General features: G+C 31.4%; 2 protein-coding genes across 6 annotated transcripts; both read right to left on the bottom strand.

The window, feature by feature from the left end:
* Positions 1-86: 86 nt before the first annotated feature.
* Positions 87-1898, bottom strand: LOC108563324 (protein Fer3-like). Its single transcript, XM_017921965.1, has 4 exons — positions 1780-1898; positions 644-782; positions 401-585; positions 87-329 (listed from the first exon to the last, which is right to left on the bottom strand). The coding sequence occupies exons 1-4, from the start codon at positions 1822-1824 to the stop codon at positions 162-164; spliced, it is 537 nt and encodes a 178-aa protein (XP_017777454.1). The 5' UTR covers positions 1825-1898; the 3' UTR covers positions 87-161.
* Positions 1899-7606: 5708 nt separating this feature from the next.
* On the bottom strand, positions 7607-11273 carry LOC108563331 (protein Malvolio-like). 5 transcript variants are annotated; one of them, XR_001891088.1, is made up of 12 exons: positions 11076-11273; positions 10353-10490; positions 10110-10299; positions 9892-10051; positions 9592-9836; positions 9320-9528; positions 9211-9258; positions 8766-9148; positions 8433-8708; positions 8261-8305; positions 8059-8130; positions 7607-7993 (listed from the first exon to the last, which is right to left on the bottom strand). XR_001891088.1 is itself a non-coding variant. In XM_017921975.1 (11 exons), exons 1-10 carry the CDS (start codon positions 11082-11084, stop codon positions 8290-8292), a joined length of 1674 nt encoding a protein of 557 aa, XP_017777464.1. In that variant the 5' UTR covers positions 11085-11273; the 3' UTR covers positions 7607-7993; positions 8261-8289. The 5 variants fall into 5 exon arrangements, 4 of the variants coding, with proteins under 4 accessions (XP_017777464.1, XP_017777462.1, XP_017777465.1 ...); XM_017921975.1 differs by lacking the exon at positions 8059-8130; XM_017921976.1 differs by lacking the exon at positions 7607-7993 and having other exon boundaries at positions 8005-8130.
* Between the last annotated feature and the right edge of the window lie 2811 nt (positions 11274-14084).

Below are 14084 nucleotides of genomic sequence, written 5' to 3'. Positions count from 1 at the left end.
ATGTGGTTTACAACTATTAGTTTAAATGTTTTTTTTTTTAAATAATTATAGTACATTTATTGGCAAATATATACTGATTAGCCACTATAAATATCAATTTATAATACACATATCACAAAATGGAAGACTAGACACGTTCAGAAGAAAATATAAATAGAAGTTCAATTGATGATTCCATAGGGCACGTATTCTCTTTGAGAATACCCATCCGAATTCTTGTGTTCAGGCGTGTGACCGTGCAGCAATTCGGCCATGAAACTGATGTAGGTGATGGCCAATCTCAAAGTTTCGATGCGCGACAGACGTTTTTCGTATGCAAACGTAGGCACCTAAACATAAGTTTCATTACAATTTCACCTGTTCTATTATATTTTCACTTTATATCAAAAAAAGAAACTACCTTTCGTCTAAGTTTATCGAAAGCTTCGTTCAAATTGAACATCCTCCTTCGTTCGCGGATGTTCGCAGCACGTCTTTGGGCAATAGTCGCAACGCGACGTCTTGTCTTCTTCTGACTGCTGGAGCTACTTCCGCTTCTGGACATCCTGTTGGAAACCATGCCGCCGCACTGCTGCCTCGGCCAAGCTGTATAAGAAATACAGTGTGAGCAAAACGAAGATTTTTTGTTTTGATGAGCTGTTACCAATGTCGGGGTTGAATGCGGTCAGGATCTCGGGATAACCGGAAATTGCAGGATTCTGACCGCCAAGACAATGGTGAGGATCCCAGATGCCGCCGTAACTCGCCAATTCGTTGGGATAATTCGGAGGAAAGTCACCACCCTAAGAAATAATTTGTTGATATTTAACGAATCTACATAAGTAATTATAGTTTTTTCTTATTATTTAGAAGAAACAAACATATTCCTAGTTCTTAAATAAATCAATTAGCAAGTATTACATTTCAAAATACAGTGGAACCTCGAAAAAATGACTCTCTTAACGAGCGACGTTTCGCATAACGAGTGGCGATTAGAAGAGAAATCCCGGATTGCATCATTTTTAAAACTTGTGTACACATATTATGTGTATTTTTTAATATATTTCACTGTACGAGTAAAAATCTGGAAATTTTGGAACGAATTAAACTCGTTAAGCCAGGTTCCACTGTACATGAAAAGAATCTATTTGCAATACTAATAACTATGGTGGACGCGCCGGGAACTTACTTACAATTTCTTTAATTTTTGGTAAACTTGTTAAGATATTTAAGAAAAAAATGAAGAGTAAAGAAAAGTAAAAATAATAAATATTATTTGTTATAAAAATTGACCTATAAAATGCAATAGAATTGAAGAAAAAAACAAGATTAATGAAACTTAATTAAGAGTTAGTTAAATTAATTCGGATATTCAATGAAATTTACTTTCTGTAACTAAAAATAAAACTAATTGTAAATTGTTAGGAAATAGTATGCAATATAAAAAGCGTATTAAATATATTTAAACAAAATTAATGAGTATGAAGTAAAATGTTATTTTGATTACATGTGAATAAAAATGAATGAATTAGAATTAAACTTAAATAGATTTATTCTTGAATATTTAATAGAATGAATTTAATTTGAACAAAATACAATAAAGTGAGAATGAAAAATAGATGATGAGGAAAAATATTCAAGCTGAATTAATAGAAAATAAACATAATCAAAACGCACTAAAATCAATTGTAATAAATTATATAGGAAAAACTTAAATAATTGATTTAATAAATAAGTCATACTTTTCTACTTTAACGTATATTTTTTTAAATTAGTTGTATTATAAATTTATTGACTTACTGTATTAGTATCCCAGTGATCGTTGGAATTAAAGGACATTTTCATGAGTGAAAAACTGTGTGTGCGGATCGAGATTACCCGAAAAAAAAAACAAACAGTGTACGGCGTACGCTTTCGGCGTCGCGACGCAAAGTGCAGTAATATCCAGCGGACGTTTTCGACGTCGTAGTCATGAAGGGGGCTGCGCCCTTGCATTTTGATTGGACGAAGCGCGGCGGGGTGGTAACAGGTGCACCAATCACAACGCAGAAACCTGTTTCCACTAGGTGCTTATGCAACGATTTTAGCACTTAATGAGAATGAGCTTAAGGGTTGAAATTGAAAAGAAACTGCGTTTTGGTGGATATCGACTGGGTGGTAACAGTTGTTGCGAACGTTCTGCTCTACATGCAATATTTCTTTTTACACTCGTTATTAATACGTAAATGTTTTCAATCGTAAACGCGCACTAATTGAATCCAATATACAAATTTATGACATTATCTGCTAGGTAAAATCATAGAAATCAATTTAAATACGTTAAAACAAATAAAAATATGATTAGTTTACAGAATTATTTTATTTATTTATTTTATTTAATTACACACAACAAATACATTAATTAGAAAACTTGAAACACTTAATTAATAATATACATTAATTCTTAAACTATACACTTTTTTTTTTTAATTTTTCCACGTGGAATCTATATCGCTTTTGATCTCCTCGAATGCACGCTTCAATTCTCTGTAACATTTTATAACATTTTTCAATAGAACTTCGATCCATCTCTGCATTTCTTTCGAGTTATCATCGATGTAATTGAAATGATTCAAAATTTTCGTAGCTTCTTTCTCGAAAATAACAACCATATTTTTGGTGGCCGACTCCAAAATCGTAATTTTCTTCGCAATCTTAGCGACGTCACCGAAAGTTTTCGACAATTTGTTATTCGATAACTTGTATATTCTCAATATAATATTCACTCGATCCTTGTACTCTCCGCGAAATTCCACACAGTTATGTTGCTTTAAAACCAACAACAACTTCTTCAGCACCTCATGCAAATCCACCAGGTTATTCGAACTTTTACATTCCATCAACGATTCGATTTTCAACAAGTTATATTTAAAATCTTTCGGAACTTGATCAAGGATCTTATGGTAAACTTTTGTGACTTCAAATACAGAAACGATGATTTTCTTGGTCATAACCGAAATGCTTTTGATGATGAGCATTTCTTGAACAGGGGCCGGTTGGAAATTGTCGGTGATGTCTATACGATTAACAATCGTCAGAGTTTTCTCCACTTTGTACTCGTATTTCTTATAGAAAATCTTGATTTCTTGCACAAACATTTTTATTCTGAGCACCAAATCATTGTTAATTGTTGTCGTCTTTTCGATCTTCTTGAACTGCGCCTCGTAAGTTGATGACAGTTTGTTTTTTCTAAAAACTTGTAGAAGATTCCAAATCAATTTTCTGATTTCCTCGACGTCGCATTTTCTTAAGCAATTTCTTAACAAAATTGTATGCTCCACTTTTGTGATATGTGAATCTATCTTCTTGAATTCATTGAGATCGTGATTCTCGAGCGATTCTTCGTTGAAGTACAAGTATTTGTCGTTGGTAATCTCCATGACTGTTTCGTTTGCTGGTCTCAAGCAGAATGATGATAGTTTGTGAACTGCGACGAGCTTATATACGAGAAATGTTTTATTACGGCGACTACTCTTTTGCAAAAATTCACAGAAGTATTTCAGGTAGCCAAAGAAAACATTTATTGCATCCCAATTAAATAATATTACTCTACGGTTTTACTGATTCAGACAACATTTGCAGTATAATGACCAATTTTTATATTTATGAAAGATTTCCAAGAAATTATGAAAAATTCATGCTGTCTTCACATTTTAATGATTTTATTAGAAAATATAATAGATAGAATGAATCCAAAAGTTACATATGAAATTTGGATATTTAGGGAATGCAAAAAATGTTGAAATATTATTGTGGTTTCATCCATTTTTACAGCAAAGTGAATTAAACTACTTCCAAAAATGGAATTATGAAAAATGAATGCTCGAAAAAGCAGTGTCTTCACATTTTAGTGATTTTCTCAGAAACTATAATAGATAGAATGCTTCGAAAAGATTCACATGAAAGCTGGATGATTGGGAAATGCAACAAATGTTGAAATATTGTTGTGGTTTCATAAATTTTTACAGCAAAATGAAGGAAAGCACCTTTAAAAATGAAATTATGAAAAATTAATACTCAAAAAAGCAGTGTCTTCACATTTTAGTGATTTTACAGCAAAATGAATTAAACTAATTCCAAAAATGAAATTATGACAAATTTATGCTCAAAATAGCAGTGTCTTCACATTTTAATGATTTTCTCAGAAACTATAATAGATAAAATGCTTCGAAAAGATTCACATGAAAGCTGGATGATTGGTAAATGCAACAAATGTTGAAATGTTATTGAGGTTTCATCTATTTTTATAGCAAAATGAATAAAACTAATTCCAAAAATGAAATTATGAAAAATTTATGCTCGAAAAAGCTGTGTCTTTACATTTTAGTGATTTTCTCAGAAACTATAATAGATAGAATGGATCCAAAAGATGCATATGAAATTTGGATATTTAGGGAATGCAAAAAATGTTGAAATATTATTGTGGTTTTATCCATTTTTACAGCAAAATGAATTAAACTACTTCCAAAAATGGAATTATGACAAATTTATGCTCGAAAAAAGCAGTGTCTTCACATTTTAGTGATTTTCTCAGAAACTATAATAGTTAGAATGCTTCCAAAAGATGCATATGAAAGTTGGATATTTAGGGAATGCAACAAATGTTGAAATATTATTGTGGTGTCGTCCATTTTTATAGCAAAATGAATTAAACTAATTCCAAAAATGAAATTATGACAAATTTATGCTCGAAGAAGCAGTGTCTTTACATTTTAGTGATTTTCTCAGAAACTATAATAGATAGAATGCTTCGAAAAGATGCATATGAAAGCTGGATGATTGGGGAATGCAACAAATGTTGAAATATTGTTGTGGTTTCATTCATTTTTACAGCAAAAAGAATGAAATCACTTCCAAAAATGAAATTATGAAATATTAATACTCGAAAAAGCAGTGTCTTCACATTTTAGTGATTTTCTCAGAAACTATAATAGATAGAATGCTTCCAAAAGATGCATATGAAAGTTGGATATATAGGGAATGCAACAAATATTGAAATATTGTTGTAGTTTCATCCATTTTGCAGAAAAATGAATGAAACTATTTCCAAAAATGAAATTATGACAAATTTATGCTCGAAAAAGCAGTGTTTTCACATTTTAGTGATTTTCTCAGAAAATATAATAGATGTTTCCAAAAGATGCATACGAAACCTGGATGATTGGGGAATGCAACAAATGTTGAAATATTGTTGTGGTTTCATCCATTTCTACAGCAAATGAAACCACTTCCAAAAAAGAAATTATGAAAAATTAATACTCGAAAAACCAGTGTCTTCACATTTTAGTGATTTTCTAAGAAACTATAATAGATAGAATGGATCCAAAAGAACGACATGATAGTTGGATATTTGGGGAATTCAACAAATGTTCAAATAATACTATATTTAAATGCAGATGTGGTTTAATTTATTTTGCTGTAATTAGCTTTAATTTATATAAAATTAACATTCGAAAATCAGTGTTTTCACATTTTAGTGATTTTCTCACAAATTTAATGGATAAAATTGAAAGTTTTACTACGTCCATAATTGATTACAATCCATGATATAAAATTCACATTTCTAGTAATTTAGCTGGAAAATATAAATGTGTTGTAATTTTAAATTTTCCGAAAAACACATTTTTGTGTACAAAATATGAATGTTTAGTTATGAAGTGAAATTCTAAACTTTAATTGAAAGATCTGTATAGTTAAATAGTAACGATTCATACCTTAAAATTTAGTAAAGAGAAAAAGTATTTGTTAAAAATAATAAATGATTAAATATTATTAGTAAGAATTTTTTTTGCCATAACAAAAATGAAAATTTTCTACATGGAATTGTTGAATTTGGTCCGGTGCAAGTGTTCAGACGAGCAATAAGTCCGATTTGTTTTGGTTGGGGTCGACGTTGCCCAATATTGTATAAATTTGTATCTAGTTGAAAGGGGCGCGCGCGGGCTTATTAACTTTCCTCTCCTCACGGTTAGAGCGCATTCAGGAAAGCAGATGTCCCCTTGCTCCATGCACCATTGCAAACAATATCCGCATCAAATGTCACACCGAAATAAGGGAGCGACGAAATCAGAATTAATTTGATTATAATTCTAACTTTTACTACGCACAAGTGCACATCCTTGCGAAAATTCATCAGTATACAATTAGATTTTTATATAGAGCAATTATTGTAATTAAATGATAATCTTTGTTGAGAGATTGATCATTTTCTTGAAAATTTTATAATAATTTAAATATGAAAAGGTACATCTGAATAAGTTAGTAAACTTGGAAATAGATTCTTTATTATTGAAGAAAAAAGGAGTTCAAAATTAACAGGATTTTACAACATGTCTCAGAATAAAGGGGTAATTATGTCATTGTACATAAACTATATAATCTCTTGATTAACGCCATTATACAGTTGAACGTATAACAAAGAAGATTGCATTAATCTGCTTTAGAAATTTTCGTTTTGGGGGAAATTGTGGATTTTCGTAACATTAGCTCGATGATTGAGTGACATATTTCATATGCTTGATGCGGATGGAGAGAAATTAGGGGTAGGCCAGCGTGTAATGCGATTAAAATTGCACCCCACGTGGGGATTATATAATAAGGACACTTGGATCTTGTTTGCGATGTTATTCTTTGTAGGCGGATTTACACAGAGAAAACACTTTAGTATAATTTACTAACGTTTACTAAAATGTTTCGACCGGTTTTAAATTGAAAATTTGCATAGCTGAAATTAGTATTATATTTAATAATAATTTAATTATATCAAAATCTGACGTATATTTCAATTGCTTTAAATATATTTAATTTATTCTAGTTCATTTACATTCTTATTAAATTAGGTACATTAAGTGTATTGATTAGTTTCAATATGAAGAAAAAAACAAATCTGATCAATTTTGGAATAAGTATACCAAACATTAATTCGCATTTTTTTACGTAATATTTAATGTGACTGTGATTCTAATGATGTCTGATGTTCCACAAGGAAGCGTACTTTAACCATTGCTTTACAAATATCGTCATAACAATCTAAAAGCAAGACAACAACAACAAATTAGATTTAAGTCATGTAAAATATCATTTTTCGAAATAGCATTCTTGCAATGATGATATTAAATTTAAAGATGAAATAAAGCAGGAAAATCAAGAAGTAATTATTATACCTTTCTCAGTCTATATTAATTGAATTCTAATGAAGTTCTTTTTTTATATAAAAATAATTGTTTATTACTTACAACTTTAAAATCCGATTCGTTTTGAAGTTATCCATCGACTAGTTGTATAACTTAATTCTCTTCAATTCCTAATAACATAATTGTAAATACAACAATGCAAAAGAGCGGTATATATCCTATGCTGAAAAAAAGGTATATCAATTGATTTTCAAAGAAAATTAAAGTTAGTTTTATGGAAGAAAATAATAGAAAAACGTGAATCATATTTAAATGTAACAATTTTTTTAAATATAAGGGATGTGTAAGGATAAACATGAAAAATTGGAAGATTTTAAGAACTGTGTATTTATTGAATCAATTTATAAAATGTTGATTAGGCAACCAACTGAACATGTATATAATTTAATGTTGACTAATTAGATTCTGTTTATTGTAATTATTGATGGCCACAAATTAAATATATGGTTTTAGAATTAAAATATTTCCTAAAGTAGCGTCAGAGATCTACAATACAGTTATCAGCCAAAACGTTCGTTCATTTTACAAAAGTTAGAAAAATAGAAAATCTCTTGTTCCTCATTTCCCAACAATTCACAGAAATGGAAACTTCTCATTTTTCTATACAATAATAATAATATCTCTTAATATTTAAATATCTATATATACAATAAAGTGTTTTTTTTTGACTAAATTAAATAATATTCCTTCAGATCGTGAAGGCACTTCATTGGTGTTAACTTTATTACCTAATATCAATAATCTACTTAACATCTAACCCTGGATTGTCAATTCCTTGAGACCTAAAACGGCAATAAGATTGATTAAGACGATGCACGAGCGTCGGATACACCTGTTCGCATATTACTTAATGGATGATTAAAGTGGTTGTTAGTCTTTGCTTTGAGCAATTTGTTGTTAGTGGCGTCTGCGTTTTAAGCTAAAATAGTGTGAGAGAAGAAAATAAAAAATAGGTAGATTAGTATAAAAATATAGAAAAAATATTGTTAATAGAATATCATGCAAAAGTTTAAAAACTACTAGATCATGCGAAAGAAGTGTGTGTGCACCTGAAAATAGATCCAAGAAGCAAGACGACTTAGGCCCTCTCAAGACTGAAAAAAGTTTAAAAGCTTATTTACGACCCAGAGTTTATGGATATGAAAATAACCTCGATAATCCGATTAAAAAAATAGAAGGATTATTGTGGTTTTTTTTTGTTGTTGTTGTGTAAAAACTCACCTGGAGTAGTTGCTGGGATTGCTGGAGAGTTCCGAATCGGAATTTCCCATGATGTACTTATTTACGAAACCGTATTCGAGAAGACTAATGTTTCCCATCGAAACGAGCATGTGTATCACTAGGTAAGCGCAGAACAGTAGGTAGATGACGCCGACGATTACAATTAACGTCAGCAAGGCCCAATTTGGATCCAAATCGTTCACCTGATCGATGACCACGTAAGTGTTTATACTTATCACGACGATGCTCAGAAGAATTGCCACTGCGGTATTGGCGCTACAAAGTAATCTATATTAAGTACGCGTCCTTAATAGATAGGTGGACAAAATTTACTAATTATTGACGAATTCACCCATGATCTGTTTGTTACTGGTAAAAGCTATTGTGGGAATCGTTGCGAACGGCAATTGAAGACTCATGACTGCATTCAAAATGATATTCATCTTCGTTAAATCCTCGATTTCGCTGAAGAAAGCTAAGAAGAACGTTGGCACGATTGCGATGGATCTGGTGAAGAGAACTCTCTTCCATCGAGCCCACTGCAAGTTTAAGAATCCTTCCATGGCGAATTGACCTGCATAAGTTCCGGTCATCGTCGAACTTTGACCGGCTGCCAAAATGCCGATAGCCCAAATGTACATGGCCGCAGCTCCGAAAGTGCAGCCCAAGAAAATACCGCCTTTGTACAAATCCGCTTCAACTATATCATCGTTCGCCTGAAACCATCAATTAATTAATCCAACATAAATAGATTGAATTAAATCTTTGAATGACTCACAGGAAATACGGATCCGTTCATTGAAGGGTACTTCTCGCATTGTTCTCTCTAAAATTCGAATTATTTGTGTTATTATCTGCTGCCAAAAGTTAATAACCAAGTTATTTACCATTTCGTTATTTGTAACATTAAACAAACCCACTGCGAAAACAGAGACTACAAAGACGTTGATCACGAAACTGATGAGAAGAGCTATGGAAGCTTCCAGGAAATAGTAGAAATTAGCCTCACTGACTTCCTTCGGTTTCGATCTATCGACGTCGCGAGACTTCACCAAAGCGGAGTGCAAATACAAGTTGTGCGGCATTATAACAGCACCTAAAATAATTTAAAACATATTTTCTCCTTTCATCTCATCAATGCTGGGTCATAATATAATACCAACTATTCCAATAGCCGGAATTAGAGCGCTCGAAGTGCAGTCTGTGCACCAAGGATAAAACATTCCTTTCATAACTTCCAACTGATTCGGTTCTGAAATAACGTACTCGAAACCGAAGCTCACAGCCATGACCAAAATGAGCGACCCGAAAAACAGCTCCAGCTTCCTCAATCCGTACTTATCGAGGAACAAAAATGTGAACGTATCTGCTATAGTTATCAGCACACCAACCCACAAAGGAATACTGAAACGTTTAATGTTAAAAAAAATATAGCTACATTTAAACGCAATAAACTCACTGTTTATTTGATAGTAAGAAAAGCGCAATTGCAGTTCCGATAACTTCTTGCATATCAGAACCGATAATCGCAATTTCTATCATAATCCATAAGATAACTCTTGGAAATCTCTTGTATTGTCTGTAACACATTTCAGCCAAATGCAAACCAGTTACAACACCTGAAATATTATTACATGTACTTTATTTATGTTTTAAAAGAATATTTAAAGTACTGACCCAATCTCGCTGATAGCCTTTGCATTAGAAGTCCCAAAATTGTGGCGCCAAGTAAAACCCATAGCAGCTTGAAACTCGTCACGCTGCCGCTTTGCAAATCGCTCTCAATATTGCCAGGATCCAAGTAAGCTATGGACATCAAGAAACCAGGTCCAGTGAAAGCCCACAATTTTCGAAAACTGAATTTCGTCTGAAATCATAATTATTTAATAGTTTTCTAAATAAATTATTTATGGAACTTACATCTTCAGCATTTGGAATTTGGATCCTCTCATCAGCAAAGTATGTTTGAGCTGGGGTGAGCAGAGTGCTCTCACTTCGGCCGGACATGTTCTCAGGAAAAACAATCTCTTCACCTAATCCTTCATCATTATCTGTATTCTGAAAAAGTGAAAGGTAACTTTATTAATAATCCAATAACACAATCTATTTGCACTGTGATTAAGTTTTAAGTTTAAGATAACCTATGGTCTACCTTATGTCTGTCTTTCTTATAATAAATTTTGTGTGCAACATTCATGTTCGATGTTGCAGCAATGTTTGATCAAACAGCCAATTCAAATATCCCCCCACGCTGGACAAACATATTGATCACTATCAGTCGCCCATAACCAAATAGAGGTTATGTCATTTACATTTAATCTCAGTTATCAGTTCAAGTCTATTGATAATAGCCTACAGATAATCAATTAATTGATAGAGAAAAGCAAGAAAAGCGATTCAAAGATTACGATGTGCAGTGGGCTGCCTACTTTTCCGTTTGAAAGTTTACTCAAATCACGGAATTACCGTGATGTAACCGATCGTTGTGTTAATATACATTTGCACTCTTTGCACAATTGAATTGCATCTGCTCGTCGCTCAGCTGCTTTTAAAGTCCTCATAATTGGTGTAATTTTAGGTTACGTCTATTTGATCATGGCTAATTGTTATCTCATTATCCCCTCAGAACGATTCAATACTCACTTGCTCCATTGTTGTTGTTGATGTTGTACGTAATCCAGATAATGTTGGAACCACCGCACTATCACGTTTTGCTCATTTGGCGTGAAATTTCCACCAGCGAAGTGTTGCAACTGTAGTGAACTGTAGCTGCAGGAAACTCAGCTCAGTCGAATGCTTCACAGATTGGATTGGTACTGTTTTGATGACGATCGCGAGCGATTCAGAGCGATTGGTGAATTCCCACTATTTCAAATTGCGTCCTTCGCTTATTTACAGCTCTCGATTCTAAACATTTTTATTCATTTTTTCAAAATAATCCATATCGAACAGCTTGTTTTCAATAAATATTGAAGATCTGCTTCATAATGATTCATTAGTGTTATCAATTTAATTCAAACATTTTTGTTAAATGATTCATTTTTATTTTCAAATTAGTGGTTTCAGTTGGAAACGATTAGAATATCACATCTAATCACTATTTTTCAATGCCAGGGACATTGTTTCAGTTTGTAGATAGATAAAATAAATATTATTACTATAAGTAGTTTTCTTTAATCTTTATACTTATTAATCTTATATACTTATTGTACTAGTAAACAATCTATTCATAAATAAAAAATACTACTGATGAATAGAGTTTAGTATTTAATGTGCAATCATTATGTGTTAAAGCAATAATACATAAAGTATAGAATGGAAAATGAAAAGGCATTCAGAAAGTTGTAACAAATTTCAGACAAGGACGTTAAAACATTAGATCGATTCACAATGAAACAACTATTTATATAAGGAAATACAAGTTTATTTAATTACAATGGAATTAGAACATGAAAGCTTAACAAATCTGAACTGAATTTGAATATTTATATATATGACGAGAATTTATCATACTGACTTAGATCAGCATTTCTCAACCTTTGAACCACGCGAACAAACATATTTTTTTTAGTAATTGTACTAAGATTGTTTAAAACAGGGTTTCTCAAAGTATCCTAAAACGTAACACTTCGTAAATCCTGTTTTTTTTTGTTATGGTACAAATAATCAATACTATTAAACATTCATTATTTATTGAAAACTTGGAATGAAATAATTTTTCCATGTTTTAGCCTATTAACTATTTGAAAAACATTGTTTAGAATATAACATTTTTTGGGGTCTATATCGCAAGCCCGACAACCGTCTATTGAAATCCCGACGTTCGAAATCCCGAGTGTATCGAAATCCCGACGTTCGAAATCCCGGCTGTATTAAAATCCCGACGCTTGAAATCCAGACTATATCAAAATCCCGACTACCATAATCCCGACAATCAAAATCCTGACTATATCAAAATCCCGACTACCATAATCCCGACAATCAAAATCCTGACTATATCGAAATCCCGGTTACCATAAAAATGTTATTGTAGAAATTTATAATAATAAAAGACACTGTCGGGATTTCGAACGTCAGGATTTTGATACACTCGGGATTTCGATAGACGGAATTTCGGTTGTCGCGACCCATAGGTTGAGAACCGCTGCTTTAGACCATTTGTATAATAAAATCATTAAAAATTATTTTTATCAGCAATGTTGAGAAATTTAAATAAAACGTAAACATATTTTTTTTTTACTATTATCGAAAATTATCAACTAATTTAAATATATTTAACTAAATTTTTAAACCATGTCCAAATAGGACAAGTTTACTAAATCTAAAATACAAACATCATTTATTTTGGTTTAAACTCCACTTCCAAGTATAACTAAATATGAACTAATTAACTAAATCCAATTATTCCAATCTCTAAAAAGTAGATATTACAAAGAAAAATGCACTAAACTTGCAACAGTTGGAAAATCAATAAATAAATCTGTGTAAATAATTAATTGATTATAATTTTGAATCAATATTTTTGATTCTAATGTAATATTTACATGTGTGATTATTGTAAAATCAATTATCTTATAATAATCATTATCATTGCGACAGTAAAATATTCGCTACGTTTTCACTGTTGTTGTGCAAATTTCAATTTCAAGGTGTATTTTTATAAATTGTCCGAAGGTGACACGTTCGAAAGAATTACGCACAATTATATTATACATTGATAACCAAAACTTTATAGATTTTATTGCATCCATAAATAGATTAACTTCTGTATTGGTTACATCAATCAATTGGTTTATACTTAAATTGAAACAAAAAAAAACAATAATTTTATTTACATGTTCGTTTGTACTTTAAATTTGGAAGTGTTATTGTTCGATTTGTTTACTTCTAGACTTGGCACATATTCAAAATGTAGTTATAACTGGAATTGAAGGATCTGAGGCCAATCTTGTATAAGGAAAATGAATTATCAAAAATTGCAAATTGTTTCTTTATCCTTGTTAAAATATGATTCTCGTTGCACAACGAAATAACATTTTCCTTGAAGCAGATTAACATTACATAATCCGCGAATTGGAATTAACACAACACGAAAAGTGAACCTTGAACCAAAACAAAGGAAACAAAACAAACGTTGTTGATACGCCTAACATATCAGAGATTCAAAATGAGTTCAGCTGAACTTTGTAATCTTAGCTTCAACCCTTTACTAATAATGTATAAAGATGTCTTAAATCATCTTTACGTTTATCAGCAAATTCCCCAAATAGCAAAAGGAGGTTTTTCCTCGCGGTAATCATGTTTATTTAGCAGATACGTGATTCACCGGGTCGTGTCATTGTCGTGAATTGTTTCCGCCATTTAAAACATTGCGCGGCGCGATAATACATCTGTTTATCAACACTTGAAAATCATTTGCAATAAAAAAGGAAAAATAATTGCTTATTTGTGTTATATCCTGAACATCATGTTTTGATAAACAATCTTTCTTGTTTGAAAAATTTTCTTTACTTTTGAAACTAAATTTAAATGATTGATTGAGTTAGTCATAGTTATATTTATTAACAAAAGGATTATATTATAAGAAGAAACTTTGGATTTTTCGGTATTCAATTATAAAAACAATTGAATTTAAATACAATTGTACATAAA

Source organism: Nicrophorus vespilloides, unplaced genomic scaffold, assembly GCF_001412225.1.
Source record: "Nicrophorus vespilloides isolate i.1.1-1 unplaced genomic scaffold, Nicve_v1.0, whole genome shotgun sequence".
Lineage (NCBI taxonomy): Eukaryota > Metazoa > Arthropoda > Insecta > Coleoptera > Silphidae > Nicrophorus > Nicrophorus vespilloides.
Note: the sequence above shows the minus strand (reverse complement) of the source record. Positions and strands in the feature narration are given on the sequence as shown.